Source organism: Chinchilla lanigera, unplaced genomic scaffold (assembly GCF_000276665.1).
Source record: "Chinchilla lanigera isolate Chin_1 unplaced genomic scaffold, ChiLan1.0 scaffold00068, whole genome shotgun sequence".
NCBI classification, from domain to species: domain Eukaryota; kingdom Metazoa; phylum Chordata; class Mammalia; order Rodentia; family Chinchillidae; genus Chinchilla; species Chinchilla lanigera.
In genome coordinates this window covers 9067730-9087570 of record NW_004955469.1, presented here as the reverse complement: position 1 = coordinate 9087570, position 19841 = coordinate 9067730, and the positions used below count along the sequence as shown (strand labels likewise).

Sequence of the window (19841 nt, the reverse complement as noted above, 5' to 3'; positions counted from 1 at the left end):
TACACATCAATACACAGAAATAGAGTCAGGCTCAGCCAAAATGGAGGCAATTGCTCCTCTTTCAAAGACAGTTGCCTAGGTGGTCCTCCACAGGTGAGGATGTAGTGTCCTCCACAGGTGAGGATATAGTCTGGAGCCTAGGTGGAGGGACTAAGCCACTGGGACAAAAAAAATGACAGCCATGGAATTGCAACACTGCTGTAAAACAACTGCCACCGTGGCCCTTAAGATGATGGTTACAATGGCGGCATACTCCCACCGGCCCTCCCCCCACGTGGAACCACTCTTCAGTAACATCACAGGGCCAGTCACGCAGAGATCCCGCCACTGGAAACCAGCATGTGAAACTCAGTGTCACTTGAAAGTCACATAACAACTTGGGATGAGTTCATCCGGTCTCCTGGAACAGTATTGCTGACACCCCGCATGGTCACGCACCCAGCTGATCAGCCACACACCTAGACATCCACACACTGGCCATCCTCTCTCAAGCCCCTACTGTCAGTCCGGACACACAGTCACACAAAATGTCCCCTACAGTGTCACAAGTTCCTCATACCCAAGACCTCACACACCAGTCACAATCACAAGTGCTGACAGTAAGTTACATTATTTGTCACATACATCCAGGTCCCTCAGGCAGAGACAGTGACACCCACAGAATGACCACAGTTAAACATTCTTCCCATGCACACCAGCCTCACTGTCTCTTTGTCTCTCTAGTTGTAGCCTGGCACCTGTGGTGCACCGCTGTAATCCCAGCACTCAGGGGGCTGAGGCAGGAGGATCACAAGCTCAAACTCAGCCCGGGCAATTTAGGGATTTAGGGAGATACAGTTGTAAAATAATAAAATAAGTACATACATGGGGATGGGACTATAGCTCATTCCAGTGGATTGGGTTCACTCCCTAGTGCAAAAACAAAAACCCCTTTAGTTTTCTCTGTCTCTCTGTCTCTCTGTCTCTCTGTCTCTGTCTCTGTCTCTCTCTCTCTCTCTCACACACACACACACACACACACACACACACACACACACGCACAGGCTGTCTCCTTTGGGTCTCCAACGCAGTGACCCGCCCTTGGGGACCGCAGAGAGCCCGCTGGGGCAGGCAGCGGTGCGCAGGGCGGCGGGCGTGGCCGGCGCTGGCTCAGGACTCTGCCCGGCTTGGGCGGTGGCAGCAGCCGGGAGGGCGACGTGGAGGCCACGTGGAGCGGCCGGGGAGAGGGCAGCAGGCGCGGGCGGCGCGGCAGCCCCAGCGCGCACGAAGCCGGAGCCGCAGCCCCGCAGCAGGTGGGTGGCCCCGCGGGGAGGAGGTCATCCCGGGCCGCAGGGAGAGGAGGAAGCGAGGAGGAAGCTGGAGAGATGCGGGTCCTCCGCGGTGCCCGGCGCCAGCCCTCCGGCCTCGGCCTCGGCATGGGGGGTGGTGCTCCAGCAGCCGCGCGGTGGGGGTGGGAGCAGCAGGACTTGAGCCTCGTCTGGGGACCGAGGAACGGAGGGCGGGGACGGCCCGAGGTTGTCTTCCTGAGGCGGCAAGGGGCTGGGCGGAGACCCGCTCAGGTGTGAGCCCCTTGGCTGCCGCCTCCTGCTTTCCTGGGGGGCATCGGTGCACCAGAGAGATAAATCAAGGCAGAGGTTTCAGTCCAGACAACTTATCACGACTCAGTCTAAAAAGAAATGGATGCCCTGTAGGTGCGATGGCCGGGAGAGACTGAGGCAGGAGCGGAATGACAGGGAGGCTGCGTGAGGACTGCTTGCCCTGGGAGGGAGGTTACACAGGTAAAGGCCCACCACAACCTCTGAAATGCTGGAGGAGCATCTGCTTGCTGTCAGCCATGTAACCTGCCTTAACTCATTCCGCCCTGCCCGGGTCTCTGTGAAGCAGGTACTGCTGTTCTCCTTTTTAAAATGAGGATCCCAGGGGTCCCAGGGGTAAGACATCTCCTTAGATCACACAGCGGGATTTGATCAAAAGTCTAACCCCCAGCCGGAGCTCTGCTTTCATGTGCTGGTGCAAAGGCTGGAAGAAATCTAAAGTCCAGTCATTGTGTGAGTATATAAATGTGAGTGTGTAGTGTGTGTGTGTGACTGAATAACTTTATGGGATTAAATCACAATTGCTAACAGTTATGGTGGCTTTCATGTGTCTCTTAGGGTAGCAGATGTTCATGTACATTGTAAGGACAGGAAATGCTTAGAGACATTTTTATTTGACAAGCAGTGGTTCAATGATTGCTTTGTTTCTGTTGCTTACAAAAGCTTTTGTAAATGCTTGGAAATATGCAAGTATGAGCCAATCACGTTACATCAACCTCCTTACACACTGCATGAGGTACTGGCCTGCCTGTCTTTAAATAGTGGAGGTAGGTTACTGGCTCTAAAAATGTCACAGCTGGACTCCATAGTTAAGAGAATATTACACTCTAAATCCATATGCAGCTATTTAAAGTTTTAAGGTCACCGGGCATGGTGGCGCACACCTGTAATCCCAGCACTCAAGAGGCTGAGGCAAGAGGATCGCTGCAAGTTCGAGACCAGCCTGGGCTACAAAGTGAGCTCAAGGCAAGCCTGAACTGCATAGTGAGACCCTGTCTCAAAAAGACAAAAAGAAAAAGAAAAAGTTTTAAAATGGACTACAGGTGAATGTAAGAGTGACCAGGCGGGTCCAGGATATTCCCCACTGAGGGTGGAACAGGTTGGGCAAAAACACTGAAAAGTAAAAGTGAGGAGTATTTAAGGAGATTCTGGTAGCCCTCGGTGTGAAGCTGAGCCTTAGGGTATTAGAGCCCCAAAAGATGAGTCAAAATAACTTAGTGGCTGATTGTAGAAGACCTTGAATGCTCAGGTAAGGACTCTGGAGTGTAACAGAAATAGGGAGCCACTGAAGGTTCTGGAGCAGTGGAATTCTAGCAAAGGAATGTTTATCCGATGTGGGTATAAGGAAGATACCAGGGACAAGAAGTTATATTTGATGTCTGTAAGAATTAATTTACTACCCATTTAATACTCACTTTAACTATGTGAGGTAAACATTACTATCCCCACCATTCCACCAAGCAAGCAAGATAACTGAGTTAGTGAGCATAATTAACTGACCCAAGGACACAGGGACAGTCAGGAGTGGAGGTGGCAGTTGAAGGTGGTTCTAAATCTCTGCTCTCTGACCACTCCACAGACTGGATAGCTACGTGTGTGAGGGACACACAGGACCAAGTGACGGAGCGATAGGAACTCATCTGGGTAGGGCTCAGACCAGGTATGTAACTTGCAGGGCCTGCTTCAAAAGGGGCTGAGTTTCAAGACTCAAGCATTAGACTAAGCATAGGGAGGGTTTGCCTGAGAGCAAGGTCCATGCAACTGCACGGGCCACACACACAAGGCCAGCCTGAGGCTTAGGAGGGTGCAGTGGTGCACACTTGTAATCCCAGCAGCTTGGGAGGCTGAAGCTGAAAGATCACAAGTTCGAGGTCAGCCTGGGCTACATAGTGAGACCCTATCTCAAAATCAAAAATAAAAAGTTCTAGGGATGTGGCTCCATAGTAGCATGCTTAGGTTCAGTCCTCAGTACTGCAAAACAAGAAAACCAAACCCCTGATAAGCTTGACTTTCTTTGCTCATGAGCACTCTCTGGGCAGGGCAGCGGAGAGGGCACATTTCCACTCTGTGTTGGGTGGGGCAGCCCCGAGGCGGCGAAGGTTCCCCCACCTTGTCTGTCTCGTGAGGGTCTGGGGGCTCCCCGGGCATTGCTGTCCCTAAGTAGTTTCTCCACATGGTTGAGCGAGGGAGGAAGAAAGAAGGAGGAAGGTAGAGAGAGAGAACTAGGCCTGGCAGTCTGTAGCATCATTTCAGCAATTCGTTTAAGGGGCAAGTCACAAATAAGAGGAAGAACTAGACATGGGAATTTGCAGATATGTTTTTGGAAGCACCATGCTGGCCTAATGAGTGAGCAGGTCAGTGGGGCCGGCAGGCGCTCCCCCTTTATACCCGAGATTCAGTCTGTGAGTCACAGATGTCCTCTCCTAAGAGGCAACTGCTGGTGGATGACACATAAAGCCCAGGTAATAAGTTTTGACAGCTCTGAGGGCTTTAAATTACTCCATGTCTCCTGGGGCTGAGCAGATGGGGAGGAGAGAATAATTTGAAGGGACCCAAGTGGGAAGGCCGGGAGGAGGGTGTGTGTGAAGCCCCTGCAGAGCCATGCAGGAAAGCTTATGGAAGGAAAAGGCTACATTGTGTAACAGGCACTGCGCTCGCTCGACAGACCAGGGCTCACGTAGGCTGCACCTGGGCAGGGCGCTGGGCTGCCCTGAGCTACAGATGGGAATCTGGGACAGAGAAGGCGTTTGAACTGAGGCAGCCTCGGGTTAGATAGATCTCAGGCCCCTGAGCTTTGGCCTTAACCACTTTCCTAGCAGTTTTCTCTGTCTCTGTGTCTGCCTCTGCCCCACCCCACCCCAATACTGGAGATTGCATACAGGGGCACCCTACTGCGGAGTTACACCCACAGCCCTTTATTTTTTATTTTGATTCAGGGTCTTGGTGAGTTGTCAGACTGGGCCTGAGACTTGTGATCCTTCTGCCTCAACCTCTCCAGTAGCTGAGATTACAAGTGCATGCTACTGTGACCCACTTCACTATTTTTCTCTTAATATTTTCACTTTGTTTTATTTTGTTTTGTTTTAGTACTAAGGATTAAAGCCAGAACCTTTGCACTGAGCTACATCACCAATTTTTTTTTTTATTTTTTATTTTGAGACAGGACCTCACTAAGTTGCTAAATTGCCCAAGTTGAACTTGAAATTTTGTTTTTTATTTTTATTTTTGTCTTTTTGAGACAGGGTCTCGCTATGCAGTTCAGGTGGGCCTTGAACTCACTTTGTAGCCCAACTAATCTCAAACTTGCAATGATCCTCCTGCCTCAGCCTCCCGAGTGCTAGGATTATAGGCATGTACTGCCATGCTGGGCTTGGGCTTGAAATTTTGATCCTCTGGCCTCAGCTTCCCAGGGTGTTGGGATTACAGGGGTATACCACCACACCTGGGTTCTCTTAATTGTTTTAATATTTCCTTATATATTTGCCTTAAGGGGAAAAAAGAATAAGTACTTCTACCTCAAACTATGAGGCTATTGATAAGATAGTGCCTTAGTTACAGTAGGTGTTTATGAAACAACACAGAAATGGGTTAAAGATGTAGCTCAGTGCTAGTGTACTTGCCTAGCATGTGGGAGGCCTGGGGTTCAAGCCCCAGCCCCACAAAAAGTTTTTTTTTTTAAAAGAAATGAATAATGTTTATCTTTATTGTACAAACATTGACACTCACCTTCCTGGGGGATGCTTGCCCTCCTGACACTGATCCTTCCCGGGTCAGTCAGTCAGCTTCCCACTACTGGACAAATGCCTGCGGTAACCAGTGGTGACGAGCAAAGGGGTGTTTGGGCTTAGGGTTTGGAGCCTCCAGTTCATGGTCTTTGGTTCTCTTGCTTTTGGGCCTATGGCCAAGCAGCATACTGTTGCAGGAAGCATACGGCAGAGCAGAGCTGCTTGCTTGTGGCTGGCAAGGAAAGAGGAAGAGACCAAGGCCCTATGGTGCCCTTCAGGGCATCCTCAGGGACCCCCACACCTCCCCTAGGGCCCATCTCTTAGGAGTCCCACCATCTGCCAGTGATGCCATGCTGGAGACCAACCCTCAAACACTCGGGCTTTTGGGGGACACTCCAGTTCCAAACTGCAGCTGCACAGAATCCTCTGTGGTATCCCAGCCAGGATCCACAGCTCCTGGCTTTCTCCTCTGGCCTCTGCGGGCCACCCAGCCTTCTTGGCCACTATGACTGAAATTCCGCAGAGCCATCTTCACAGCAACAGACTCTGGATACAGAGTAGTGGATCTCTTCTGGTCATCCCTACCTGGCCACTCAGGCCTCTGGGCACAGGTCCTCATCGCGAACCTTCCTGAATATGACACCTGAGTCTCTGGAGTGCTCAGACCCCATTGGCACACGTGGGGTTTCTGGTGAGACTGCCATCCTCAACCCTCACCTGCTGAGGCTGGAGGTCACCCAGGAGCCTGCAAACCCTCTCTGTGATCACTCATCGCCTTGAACTTGCCTAAGGGTGTCTTTCACGATACACAAGTTTGGATTTTTGACACATAAATCACCCAGGGTTTTCCTTTAAAATTTATGAGTTTTAAAATATTTATCATCTCAATGGCTCTGCTGCATAATATGATTTGCTTAGCTATTACCTAAATGTTAGACATTCACGTTGTTTACATATTTTTATATTAATAGCACAGCTGTATATATTGCCACAGTTTCTTTTCCAGTTGCGTTCTTCTTTAGGCAGTCCCCAAAGTGATATTGCTGGGTCAGAGTTTTCTGGCAATTTACACTGTTGCAGATTTCTCCCTAAAAACAGTTCAGTTTATAGTTCCACACAAAATATAGGGTTCATACTCACTGGTTCAGTATCTTAAATGGTTACAGGACTATTAAAGTTTTCTATTTCTTTTTGCATCAGTTTTGCTAGTAGGTTTTTCTAGGAAATTGATTAAATCTGCTGTTTTCAAATCACTATTATTTCTGTAGTTTTGTTCCCTGATCTTCCTAATAGTTCTCATTCCTAATATTGTTTATGTTTTTTCTCTTTTTTCTTAAAAATTGTCAAAGTTTATCTATCTTATTAGTTTTTTTCCCAATACTGAGGATCAAGTCTGGGTGCCCTCCCCACACTGAGCCACATTCCAAGCCTTTTTAATTTTTTGTTTTGAAACAGGGTCCTCCTAAATTTCTCAGTGCCAGCCTGAAACTTGCAGTCCTCCTGCCTCAGCCTCCTGAGTAGCTGGGATTATAGTCATGAGCCACCATGCTAAACTTTATTAGATCTTTCTAAAGAAACAATTCGTGTTTGCCTCTGTTTCTTCTCTCTACTGTAGTTTAAATTTGTTATTTTTATTTATTTGAATGTACTCTTGTTAGCTTCTTGAGTTGGAACTATAGCCCATTAATTTTTAGCTTTTCTTCTAATAAAAGCTTTTAAATTTGTACACTTTCCCTGCTGCTTCAATATTTTCCAATTCTAAGTATTTAACAATTTTCATTATGATTGTCTTCTCTGTAAGCATACAAAAGTATACTTTATAAATTTACAAACGCATGAGATTTTTAAAATACTTTTGCATTGATATCTCATGTAATTGCACTTTTTTCCTTTTTTTGGGGGGGGTACCAGGAATTGAACTCAGGACCTGGTTGCCAGGCAGGTGCTTGTGCTGCTGAGCTGTATCCCTGGCCTGTAATTGCATTTTGATTATATAACCTGAGACTGATTCTTTGATGTCACTTGAGCTACATTCTCTGGCCTAGTACTTCTCAGTTTTTATAAATATCCTATGTTTAAACCAAGCATGGTGGTGCATGCCTGTAATCTCAGCAATCGGGAGCTAAGACTAGAGGATCCTCACAAGCTTGAGGCCAACCTGGATTACATAGTAAGTTGAAGGCCAGCCTGGACTATATAGCAAGACCCTGTCTCAAAAAAAAAAAAAAAAAAAAAAATCCCATGTGTGCTTGAGAAGAACATGTATTTGTTAAGTGATTGAAGTGGGGTTCCATGTATGTCCATTAGTTCAAGCTTACTAAGCTTTATTCAAATTTCCTATAGTCTTACTAATTTTTAGTCTACCTAATACTGAATGAGAAAAGTTAAATTTTCCCACTATAATGGCAGATTTGACTTTTCTCCTTATAGTTATACCACCCTTTGTTTCATCTATTTTGAGGATATATTATTAAGTGCACACAAATTTATAGGTATTATGTTTTCCTATCAAGAATTAAACTTTTTGTCATTTTGTAATGGCCCTCTTCTAACCTTTATTTCTTAGCTAATGAGTTTGTATAATTTATACTTATTATGATTACTGAAGCTGGGCATGGTGGCACACTCAGGGGGCTGAGGCAGGAGGATCGTTGAGAGTTCGAGACCAGCCTGGGCTACAAAGTGAGCTCAAGGCCAGTGTGCACTGCATAGCGAGACCTTGTCTCAAAAAGATAAAAAAAAAAAAAAGACAAATAAGATATTTGAATTTATTGCCAAAATCTTATTTTATGCTTTCTATTTGTCTTTTTTTAGTTTTTTAAAATTCTTTTTGGTTTTTCTTTTTTCTGTGTCTGTGTGTGTGTGTGTGTGTGTGTGTGTGCGTGGTACTGGGCCTTCACATTAACTATATCCTTAAAAACAGTTCAGTTTGTAGTTCCACACAAAATATCATTTTTCATCTTATTTATTTATTTATTTATTTTTGAAACAAGGTCTCCCTATGTAGTTGAGGCTGGCCTTAAACTTGCTAGATAGCCCCGGCTGGCCTTGAATTCACAGCGATTCTCCTGCCTCATTTTTAATTTTGAACCAGGTTCTCTCTAAGTTGCCTACGCTGGGCTTGACTATGTGATCTTCCTGCCTCAGTCTCCTAACTAGCTGGGATTACAGATGTGCATCACAATGCCCAGCTTTCTTTAAGTTTTTGTCTCATTTCTTGCCTTTGTTTTGAATCAATTTCTTGAAATATTCCATTCATTTATTTTTCTAGTGGCTTGAGTTTTCATATTTCATTTCCATTTCTTTTTGGTGGTTAAATTTTAAGTATATATTTAGCAAAGTTAATCAATATGTCTACTCTCTTCTCAGACAACCATTTCACCTCACATGCTCTCCAGTATTGTAGTTCAGACTACTGCACCTTTTTGCCCCATATATTACTATAATTATCATTAACAGTGTGTTTGTTTAGAGTTGCTCACATAGTTTCTGATTTCTTTGCTCAACACTTTCCCTTGTGTTTCAAACCTTCTTTCTAGGATACTTTTCTTGAAACGCATACCTTGGAACTTCCTTTAGTGAAGGATTGTTAGTCAGGTTAGTGGTGTACGCCTGTAATCCTAGTACTCAGGAGGCTGAGGCAGGAGGATCACTGCAAGCTGAAGGCCAGTTTGGGTGACATAGTGAGTCCAAGGCCAGCCTGGGCTACACAATGAGTTCAAGGCCCGTCTAAACTATATAATGGGACCCTGAGTTATGTTTTCCTTTGCTCAGCACTGGGGATGGAACTCAGGGCCTCAGGTGTGCCAAGCACTCTCTCTACCACTCAGCTCCATCCCAGCCTTGAAAGAGAATTTTGCGGAGAGTAGAGTTCTAGACTAGCAGTTTCCTCCACCTCTGTACACATGCACATCCTGTATCACTGCACTGGGTAACTATTTGCTGTGGAGAAATCAGCTGTCACTTTAATTACCTTTCCTCAAGGTGATTTGTCTTTTCTATCTGATTGCTTTTACAGTGTTCTTCTCCTCCCTGGTTTGTAATTCAGAACAGCAGACCTGGGTGTGTTTTTCGGTTTGTTTAGTCTGTGTGGGATTGTTGAACTTCCTGATTGACATAGTAGTGATTTTCAACTACTGGAAAAAACTCTGCTATTATTTCTTCAAATACTGCTTCTGTCCAGTTTTATCTGTTATCTCCTCCAAGCCACTTAACCTTAATTTATATTTCCTTTAACTCAGTCAGCCACATTCTGGATAATTTATTTGGATCTATATTCCAGCTCATTCATTCTCATATCACCTGTGTCTAACCTGTTTCATTTACCTGTTGCATTTTTTTAAGATAAACTTTTATTTCTTTTTTCTTTTTTTCTTGCAGGCAAACTTCACTCTCTTTTTTTTTTTTTTTTTTTTTTTTTTTGGTCTTTTTGAGACAGGGTCTTGCTATGTAGTTCAGGCTGGCCTTGAGCTCACTTTGTAGCCCAGGCTGGTCTTGAACTTGCAAAGATTCTCCTGCCTCAGCCTCCCCATTGCTGGGATTACAGGTGTGCACAACCGTGCCCAGCTATACTTCACTCTTTATTATCTGAAATTCTTCTATTCTCAGCCTGTAAGAGGCACAGATGGCTCAAGCTTCAGTGGCAAAACGTCTTTTTTTCTGTAACTAAACTAGAGCAAATTTAGACTTCAGTCTAGGAAAATTTTTATCTCTAAAGATTATATTTTGTTCAACTTTACTTGGTCATTTTTATGCTTTCATTTCTTTCTCATAGTTTCAAACACCCTTTTAAGTCCTTACAACATTAAGTATACTTACTTTATATTCTGTGCGTGATAATCCTGATATAACACTTACCCTGAGCAGGCCTAGCTTTGCCTGCACAATTGTTGTTTCATTGGCTCTTAGTCAATGTCGTATTTCCTTATATATTTAGGACTTTTCGACTGCAAGCTCACATTTCGTGGAACTCTACCAATGGCAATACCTTGAGGCCTCGATCGGAGTTGAACTCCTCCAGAGAAAATATATGTTTTCTTCTGTGGCCACTATCAACTGGTTACACTTCAAAATAAATTACCTGCCGTAGGTTTTCCAGACCACAGGTAGCCTTATTCCAGGCATCACACCACATTACAGCAGCCTGAGTACACATTCTCAGGGAAGATTTAGTTTTCTCACTTTCACTTAGCACCAAAGTGAAGAGAGAGAAGAGTCCCTGCTGCCCTTTGCCCTGGCTGTCTTTGACTCACCCTTGTAAGACGTGTATAGCTACTTGGAATCCCAGCTTTCTACAAGGAATCTCTTGACTCTTTCCCTAGTGGGCAGGCCCAGGTTTATCTGCCAGTCTCTGCTGCACACTGCACCCATTCAGGCAGCTCAAGTGCACGTGCCTGCGTTTGGCGGACACACGTGAGGCTGATGTCAAGCTCACCTTTCACCCGGATTACAGTTTCCACTGTGCTTTTTTGAACACTGTGAATTTCTTGCCAACTCCGTGCACTCAAACGGGTACTTTCTATTTTTATCCAGCCTCGTAGTTACTTTCTTTGGGACATTTATTATTATACTCTGAGACACGGGTGTCTGGATGTTTTGCTTGCCCATCCCTTTGAGGGTTCCATGTTGATGTGGAGAGCTCACTGCCTGCTGCCCACCTTGCAGGATCCCAAGATCTTGTCCTCTTTCCTGGGCACAATAACTCAAGCCCAAGGGCCTCCTGTGCCAGCTGCTGCTGTTTGCCACACTTGGAGCAGCTGAGGTTTAACAGCCTTTTGGCCACTGGGGCTCACAGACACCGAAAAGCTATGTGTACTCACTCTAGCTCTTGGGGCAAGTCATATGCATAGAGGGATGAAGACAGGTTCTGTGAGCTCACCTTTTTGTTTTGCTATGTTTTGCTCAAGGCAGCTCAAGATGGCAGAACTTTTGTTTGTCTCTCCAGATCCAGATGTTTACCTGCACCAACTGTCATCTCTTAGGAGATTGATATCCCTCCCACTGACCCCCCGGCAGTGGTTCTGGGCCTCTTGGGCCATGGACTTCTTGCAGTAGTTGCTGAAAGCTATAAACCTTCCTCTAATAAAGTCCACTTCAGACAGCATAGAGGGCACCATGTCAGAGTTCCTTATCCTCCGCTTAGACTATTAGACATCTGATGATTTTTATTCCTAGAGATGGGCTTGGGGTCTGAGGCCTCAGCTTTGGTAAACTTTTGCTCCCTTGGAAGCTCACTATTTGTCCATACATCTGGGACCAATCAGAAAGCTTTGTTCTCTGTGTTTTCAATAGATCCATTTTATATTTGATTTCATATACTCAGTTATGGTTATAGTTTTTGCCTATGGTCCTACCCAATATAGATCTAAGGGGAAGTTCTTGTTTTTGATTTTTTTTTTCACTTTATATTGAGATCTTGTTTTCCTAACTGCACTAAGTAAACAGCAATTCCTAGAGCCACTGTTGTTTGACCCTGATGTGCTGTTTTCAGTCTGAGTATGGACTCAGAGTATTTACCTGAGTATGGACTTTTCCAGGAGTTTGAGCCTCCTTGGATTTGCTCTCCCATGGAATTTTAGTAAGTGCAAGCTAACAATCTGTCACCCTTTTTGCCTGTCTGTTTAAGTCTTGGTCTTTGTATCACTCCCTATATTTCTTTTTTTTTTTTTTTTTTTACTCCCTATATTTCTAATCTTGCCTTTTCCCTAGGTTCACTGAGCTTTTTTCTGCATCCTAGGGGTTGGCAGGGATAAGAGGCATGTGCTGCGGGGAGGGAACCCTGTCCGCAGTGTTGCTTCCATCAGGGCAGCTCAGTTTTTAAGCACTTTATTTTATTTTATTTTATTATTTTATTTTATTTTATCTTGATACTGGGAATCAAACTCAGGACCTTGTACTTGCGAGGCAGGCACTTGTGCCACTGACAATCACAAGTTAAAGGAGGAAAGGTTTATTATAGCTCACAGTTTGTAGAGGTTCAGGTCCACAGTTACTTGGTTCCAAGGCAACGTGGCACAGCACAGGTGAAACAGTAGCAGAGGAGAAATAGTCCATGGCAGGAAGCAGCAAGCAGCAGCAGCAGCCTGCCTTCCATCTGTCTCTTTATATGCCCTCCAGGCTACAAGCCTATTGGTTGGTGCCACCCATACCCAGTGTGTGGCTTCCCATTATTCACACCCAGAACTACACTAAACCAATTTAGTTATCACCCCTTAATCCATATATACACACACTGGATTCAGCCATCTCCGAAAAGCCCCATCTATAAGCACATGAGGCTTTGGGGTGACATCTAGACATAAGCTATAACAGTGCCATAGATCACTGATTGCCATGCAGGAGTCCTCCCTGAGCAAAGGTCCTGTCCCCTGGGTTGCAGATAAAGATAAGAAGAGAAGGCATTTATTTCTGACCCAACTGATCCCTGCACTATGGCAGACACTCTTTCCCCAACCTCCTAATTCTCCTTGCTCCTGCCCCAGGGAGGATGTTAGCTCAGATGATGAGAGTGTTAATGCTGCTGATACTGCTGCCCACCCTGGCCCACGCTGCTCCCAAGGATGGAGCCACAAGGTAAGGAGACTGGGAGGACAGGACCATGGGCTGGGGCAGGGTGAGTCTCTGGAGAACCCAAGGGAATGGTAGACCCCTTGGGGCCAGGAGACTTGGGTGATCTCTGTATGTCCCCACCCTAACCTTCTGCTTTGTGTCCATTAGGATGTCACAAATTGGGCACTCAGTGTGGTGTGAAGTGCCAGGAAGAAGCTAGAGCCAGGGAAGGGGTAGCAGTCCTGTAATCAAGTATCAATAGTGGGAATGAAGGTCATTAGTACACCATTTCTAGTTTATTGGAATTGCCTTTGGGAGGTCTCATTCATTTGTGTTGTCCAGAGGATGTGCTGGGTAGGAGAGGAGACAGGAAGAGCTACCAGGGCTGGCAACAGTGACCAAAGTGGCTGCACCAGACCTGGTCTGATGTGTGGCCCCATCTAGAAGTAGAAGCACATTTTGAGCTTTAGAGACTGGTCAAGAGATCCCAAGAAGACTGGAACCCCAAACTGACACGTGTGCCCTCTGCTTGAAAAAGAAAGAGGCATCTATGTCATGGAGCGAACTGGGTCAGTGCAAACCTGGCAGTGCTACCAGGCTCCACCAGAGCCCCACCCCTGGTCTCTCTGTGGGCACGGTCCACATTCTCCTGCCACTCACTGGGCTTCTTCTCAGGGCTCCAACTCATGCATAGCAGGTGTGGCTTCATTTGGCCTCAACCTCACCAGGTGTTTTCTTTGAGTTTCACGTAAAGTTTAGATAAGGCATTTCAGGAAGAGTCCGAGGAAGTAAGAAGACCAGAAGGGCCTCTTCCTTCCAAATTTCTGGGAATTTGAGGGAGTACCTCCTTTGGCCCCAGAAAGGGAACTGGGCCAGGAAGCAGGTTGGAGGGCCCATAGGCTGGGCCTCAGGCAGACTCTGCAAGGCTGGTCCTTTCCTCCTTCTCCAGGCAGGACATTGACATGCAACCTCAGCCCCTGTCCAACCCCTTCCAGCCAGGGCCAGAGCAGCTCCGGTGAGTAGCTGAGCTGGGGCCTTGGGTGTGCACGAGGGGCGTGGGGCCTCGGACTGGCCCCTCCCAGGCTGATTTGCCCTTTCTCCAACAGAGTGCTGCAGCACCATCTAAAGGGACTAGAGAGGATGGACGAGGACCCGGAGCACATGAACCGGGAGCAGGGTGAGGCGCGGGGCTGGTGGACCAGGGCCTAGGACACTCGGGGCAGCCAGAGCTGGGCCTGAGAGCTGGCTGCCCCACTGACTCCTGCTTTCTCTGTCTGCTCTTGACGCCTCTTCTAACCCAGCTTCTCTCCCTAGTGCTCCTCTACCTCTTTGCTCTCCATGACTATGACCAAAGTGGACAGCTGGATGGGCTGGAGCTGTTGTCCATGTTGACAGCGGCTCTGGCCCCTGGAGCTGCCAACTTTCCTGCCAACCCGGTAAGCTCTGCAGGAGACGCTACAGGGGATCCAGCTCCTTGGTGCTCTGGTCTTTCTCGTCATGACTTTGGATGGATCTCCTGTAAAAGGGCGGCTGGGAGCCTGCGTGACGGAGGAGCGGGGCATTAAGCAGGGGTGCTTCGGAGAACATTTCCGGTCCCTGGAGACCCCATGGTGATTCTGTGCCTCCGCAGGTGATCCTGGTCGTGGACAAGGTGCTGGAGACCCAGGACCTGGATGGGGATGGGCTCATCTCCCCTGCAGAACTCATCAACTTCCCGGCAGAGGCCCCCAGGGACACAGAGCCCAGGGAGTTCTTGGCTCCAGCTCCCCACGAGACACAGACTGTGGAGGGGCAGTCCCTGTTAGCAGAGAACCCCTTGAGACAAGAAACTCAGCAGGCTCTGGGGCCCAGAGAAGCTGGGCTCCAAGAAGAGGCCAGAAGGGAGTCCCTGGAGCCTGTTCAGGAGGCTTGGGGTCAAGCAGGGGCTGAAGGAGACACCCCAGGCCCCGAAGTGGGGAATAGGGGACAGGTAGAGGCCGAAGGAGAAGCCCCAGGTCCCAGAAGTGACGTTGAGGGGCAGGTAGAGGCCAGTGATAATGAGGCAGAAGCCAAAGAGATTCTAAAGGAAACACTGGAGTCCAGGAATACCCCACATGAGCTTGAGCCTCATAGTATTCAACTGGAGAATGATGAGATATGAACCTTGAGATACAGGTTTGCACCCTTCAAAGTCTCAGTGCTGGAGTAAGCCTGAAGGGTGGGATGTGCATGCTGGGACGAGGACCACCTCTGTGTCCCCCTTCTGACCCCAGTAGGTGCCAGGTCTGTGCAGCTCAGGGAGATGCTAAACTGAAGGGCAGGGGCTGGGGATTTAGCTCAGCGGCAAAGCGCCTGCCTGGCAAGCGCAAGGTCGTGAGTTCCGTTCTCGGTACCGGAGAAAAACCAAAAAAACAAAACAAAAAAAAATGTTAAAAATAAACTGAAGGGCAGCTTTGGGGCCCAAACAACCAATAAAGGACAAAATGAATTCATCTGCTGGGCCATCTGTCTACTGTCCAGCTTGTCCAGAAGCCCTCAGGGGCACAGGGGGTTAGGGACTGGACATGCCTCTTATAGAGACTTTCCCAGTGTTCCTGGGCCTAAGGGTGCTGGACAGCAGAGCCTACCGCACTAGGTGCAGCCAGCTACAGACGCCCGATGAAGCAAGTTATTCTTGGGGCCCAGATACCCTCCTGTTCTCCCTACATCTGGTATTCAGACACCTTATGCCCTCCTGCAGCTCAGGACAGATGGTTCCAATCACTTAGTATCTGTCTCCTGTGCTAGGTAAGCTTTTGGAGGTATTGGGAATTGAACCTAGGGTCTTCATAATGAGTTACATTTGCAAGAACCGCCCCCCACCTTTTATTTTGAGACAAGATCTCACTGAGTTGCTAAGTTGCCCTAGCTGGGCTAGAACTTGATATCCTCTTGCTTCAGCTTCCCAGAGTGTTGGGATTGCAGGCATGTACCACCATGCCCAGCTCCAGTAATAATAGGAACCTTTTTTTTTTTTTTTTTTTGGAAAGCTCAGAACACACCAGGCACTCTTCCTGCCCCAACTTGCATACTGGAATCAGCTCCCAATTCCAATAGTCCTTTGGGATATGACCTCCCCAAAGGACAGCGGTGTTCTGTGGCTGGGTCCCATTTGTGGCTGAGGCATTGCCTTAACTGCAAGATGGGAGAAGGGATTTTGGGACTGCCCCGCGGAAGCACACAGTAGGCTCCCTGCCCACAGGCCTGACATTAGCTCAGCCATGTGGACCCCAGCTTCTGGGGCCGCTAAGTGGAATGTTCACAGCACAGGAGCTTCTCTTACAGCTTTTGGTTATTTGGCTGGTGGGCTGTGGGGAGCTAACTGTCCTCCCAGCCAGGAGGCCCACAGTCTCCACCTCTCCCTACCTCAGCAGCTACTCTTGTCCAGGGATGGCTGAGCCTCCTGCATCTGGGACAGCCAGTGGCAAGGCTGCTGTGGCCAGGCAGAGGTAATACCACCTCTGGGCCTGGGTGGGGAGATTAATTTGGGGAATGGAGAACAAGACAGAGGCTGTAGTGTCAAAGCCTCAGGAATCTCCACTCAGAGCAGTTCAGCTGTCGAGCAGTACCAAGAGATGGCCAGAGGACGCTGGTTCAGGGGAAGGAGATTTATTTGCTGAGGCTCTGCAGACATGGCAGTGAGGGTACAGATAAAGGACACAGGACACTTGCAAGGCCTTCCTGTAGCCCGCATCTGCCCAGGGAGCAGGGCAGCCTGGATGCCAGCCTGGATGGAAGGGTACAGCAGCAGCGGCCTGTGATGCCAGCCTCCAGCAGGAATGGTGAGCGTGATGCCTCCCGTCAAACGGCTCTCACACGATGCCATCAAACCCCTGCAAGCCACACTTCTTGCCAGCCACCTGGCAGCCAAACCTCAGTGCCTCCTGCATGCTGTTCCCTAGAGGAGCGTCACGTGGCTGGATCAGCTTGGGGTTCTGCACTGGGGCAGTGCCCAGCCCTGCCCCCTCCTGCTGGGGCACTCACCCCGGGAGAGGCTGAAGATGACAGAGGCATTGAAGGTGTCTCCAGCGCCCAGAGTGTCTACCACCCGGGGCGGTGAGAAGGCATCTGAGTGCAGCAGGTGGCCATCAGGGCCCAGCGCGTCGGCACCCTCCTCAGCCCAGGCACAGATGAGCGTAGCCCTGCAAGACCTCCACTCAGCTGGGTGTCAGCCCACCTCATCCCCTAGACCCATGAGGGCACCCACCCGCCTCACCTCCCTAGGGTCTCTCCCTGGCTTCCCCACTCACCCCTTCCTCACACGACCATACAAGCCCCGCAGGGCTTCCGCCGCTGACTGGAAGCCCAAGTGCCTGGCCAAGTCTTTGCTGACAAATACCTGTGGGCCGTGGAGGAGAGGTTGGTGGCCACCTGTGACTCTAGTCACTCACCTCCAGCAGCCTGGTGTTGCCTCACATTATAATCTGACTCCCCCAACATGGCGAGGTAAATCCCAACACGGGATCCTGCTGTCCCACAGAAACACGTTTTTATGCTTGCCTAAAACAAAGCTGGAATATAGCCTTGTGGGTTTCGACACCAAAGGCCTAGACCAGTGGTGGGGAGCGTATGGCACACGTGCTGCAGCAGGCACACAGCCCTCTCGGTCGGCACGCAAGCCAAGTTGCCCAGCAGCTGAGCATTGGGTAACAGTTATCTTTCTAAACTAAACCTCAGTATTCATGTTTAATTGCAGTGTTTTCACTTTGTAATAAATGAGTGGATTTTGGGTTGCAATTTGGGTATTTGGTGTCTAAATTTTGGCATCACTGTTCTGGACTAGTTCTAGGGTTAGTGAACTGAAGACCCAGAGAGAGCCTGGAGCGCCATCTAGGGGACAAATCTACTCTGCCCAGTCAAACCGCAGTGCCTCTCAGGAGAAAGCTTTGTTTTCCCAGCACAACTGTGCCCTCTAGGGCTAGTTTCTTCACCTATAAAACAAATCAGCAGGGACTCTGGAACTTCCTCAACGTGTTAGAATCTCCAGCGATTGTTTTGGCAGAAAACTGTGAAGCCCGGGCTCTAGCCCTGCCAATTAAATAAAAAGCAAGGAGCCGGGAATGTAGCTCGGTGGTAGAGCACTTGCCCCACGTGGGTGAGACCCTGGGCTCATCCTCACTACCCAGGACTGAAACAAATAAAGCCAAGAGGGTGGGGCTCAGGCCTCCACTAACTTTGTTTTTGTTTTTTAAATTGTTCACCAAGGCTGAGGATCAGTGGCTGGATGGTCTCCAACCAGCTGCGGCTATGATCCCGGGATTGTCACCCAAACTCCATTTACACCCAGTCTTGCCCACGTTTACTGCATGCAAGTCTCCTCACTCCTAGTGGCTCCCACACTTGCCATTCCCCCACCCCCACAGTTGGAAGAGACTTACAACCTCAGAGAACAGTTGTGATGCCCTTATTTTGCAGAGGAAGGGAGGGGGCCCTGAGAGGTGATGCCTGTGGCCACCTGGTCTTTGACCAGGCCCTCTGGGAAGCCTTATTCCTGGAGCAGAAAAATTCTCCTTTTTGGTCACTGCAAGACTCACAGCTGGAGCTCTGCCACCTTACACCCCTGCTGCTCAAGAGCTGCCATTTGGAGCCTGGCAGGTAAGCCCAGCGGTGTCTCTGACTCCCTTTAAGAACTGAGTTCCTTGGACATGGCAAGTTAATGCTGCCAGGGCACTCACCACCTCTCCGTAGCCAAACAGCTGGAACAGCTCCTCCCGGGGCTTCTCTATCTCCACAGACACCCGGATCTGCTGTTCTGGAGGCAGCTTGGCATTGTGCTGTTCTATACGCTGCAGCATCTTCACCTGCTCTGAGGCATTCCGGCCCTGGGGTGGGGCGGGGTGGAGAGCTCAGTGTCCAGCTGATCGCTCACTCCTCGCTCCCTGCTGGAACTCGGTGAGGAAGGAGAGGACCTGGGAGGTTGGGCTAGAACCTATCTTAAATTACAAAATTCTTGGCTGTCATGGACCTTGAAGACCTTATCAACCACTGTCCCATTTCACACACGAGGAGACTAAAGAATAAAAAAGATTCTCTAGGGGCTGGGGATTTACTCAGTGGTGCAGCGCCTGCCTGGTGAGTGTGAGGTCCAGACTTCAAGTCCTAATACCCGCCCCCCCAAAAAAGACTCTCTGAACGACCTACAGGAAATTAAATGACAGGGATAGGATTAGAACTCAGGACTTCCCATGGTTTCTTCTGACCCAGGTCCCAAAACTTGTCCCTTGGAGCAAAAGTTCTAGTTCCGTTTATTTGGAAGCTGGGTCAAGCCCTCGTATTTCCACCTCCTCAGAGGTAAAGCAGGTTAAGCCCTAAGGAGCCAGCCTCTGGCCAGAAGCGAGGTGGAGGAGGTAAGGCAGCCATAACAAAGAAACGAACAACAAAACACTGGGCTGCGCCTACACCAGCTATGCCTACATCCTGTGGTGTCACTCAGCCTTTCAGGGCCTTATTTTCCTCACCTGAAAACATAAAGAAGGGTGCAGAGGGAACGTAGGGGGGTTGGATTCATTTATCTCTAAGGTACTTCATGGTTTAGAGAAACCAAGAAGGAGCGAGAACAGGTTCTATCTAGAAATAGATAGGACAGGGCTTGCCTCAATGTGGATCCACTTGAACCGTGTGAGATCAACCTTCTCAAAGTCCTCAGCAGACACATCTGGTAGGTTCCTACATCACAAAATGGAAAGGATAAAGAAGAAAGAGCATGGTGAGCTCAGCCACAGCCAAGACCTCTGACTGCTGGGGACCCTGTATGTACTAGTGCTGCTGGCAGCAAGGCAGGAGGCTGAAAAGCCCCGAGTTCTCAGGCTCAGCTCAAGGATAATTCCTGTCCTGGTTAGCTGAGTTTCCCCTTTCTGAGTTCCATGCTGTGATGTTATCTAAGAATAAACTCTCAACTGCTACACGTGTTAAGGGACTAGCTCTGTTTTTTTTTTTTTTTTTTTTTTTTTTTTTT

The 19841-nt window shown here is 48.3% G+C and overlaps 2 protein-coding genes across 7 annotated transcripts in view; one reads left to right on the top strand and one right to left on the bottom strand.

The window, feature by feature from the left end:
* The first annotated feature begins 1143 nt into the window (after positions 1 to 1143).
* On the top strand, positions 1144 to 15238 carry Cgref1 (cell growth regulator with EF-hand domain 1). 2 transcript variants are annotated; one of them, XM_005400452.2, is made up of 7 exons: positions 1144 to 1292; positions 3175 to 3255; positions 12802 to 12892; positions 13818 to 13883; positions 13975 to 14045; positions 14183 to 14304; positions 14499 to 15238. In XM_005400452.2, the coding sequence occupies exons 3-7, from the start codon at positions 12807 to 12809 to the stop codon at positions 15006 to 15008; spliced, it is 855 nt and encodes a 284-aa protein (XP_005400509.1). In that variant the 5' UTR covers positions 1144 to 1292; positions 3175 to 3255; positions 12802 to 12806; the 3' UTR covers positions 15009 to 15238. The 2 variants fall into 2 exon arrangements, with proteins under 2 accessions (XP_005400509.1, XP_005400508.1); XM_005400451.2 differs by lacking the exon at positions 3175 to 3255 and having other exon boundaries at positions 1145 to 1292.
* A 1241-nt stretch (positions 15239 to 16479) lies between these two features.
* Positions 16480 to 19841, bottom strand: part of Khk (ketohexokinase (fructokinase)) — a 12997-nt gene continuing 9635 nt past the window's right edge. For all 5 annotated transcript variants that reach the window (XM_005400453.1, XM_005400455.1, XM_005400454.1 and 2 more), the window contains 5 exons: positions 19480 to 19552; positions 18562 to 18708; positions 17137 to 17225; positions 16871 to 17028; positions 16480 to 16784 (listed from right to left, as the gene is read on the bottom strand). In XM_005400453.1, the coding sequence (XP_005400510.1) occupies positions 16699 to 16784; positions 16871 to 17028; positions 17137 to 17225; positions 18562 to 18708; positions 19480 to 19552 (553 nt within the window). In that variant the 3' untranslated portion in view covers positions 16480 to 16698. The remainder of the gene's footprint in view (positions 16785 to 16870; positions 17029 to 17136; positions 17226 to 18561; positions 18709 to 19479; positions 19553 to 19841) is intronic.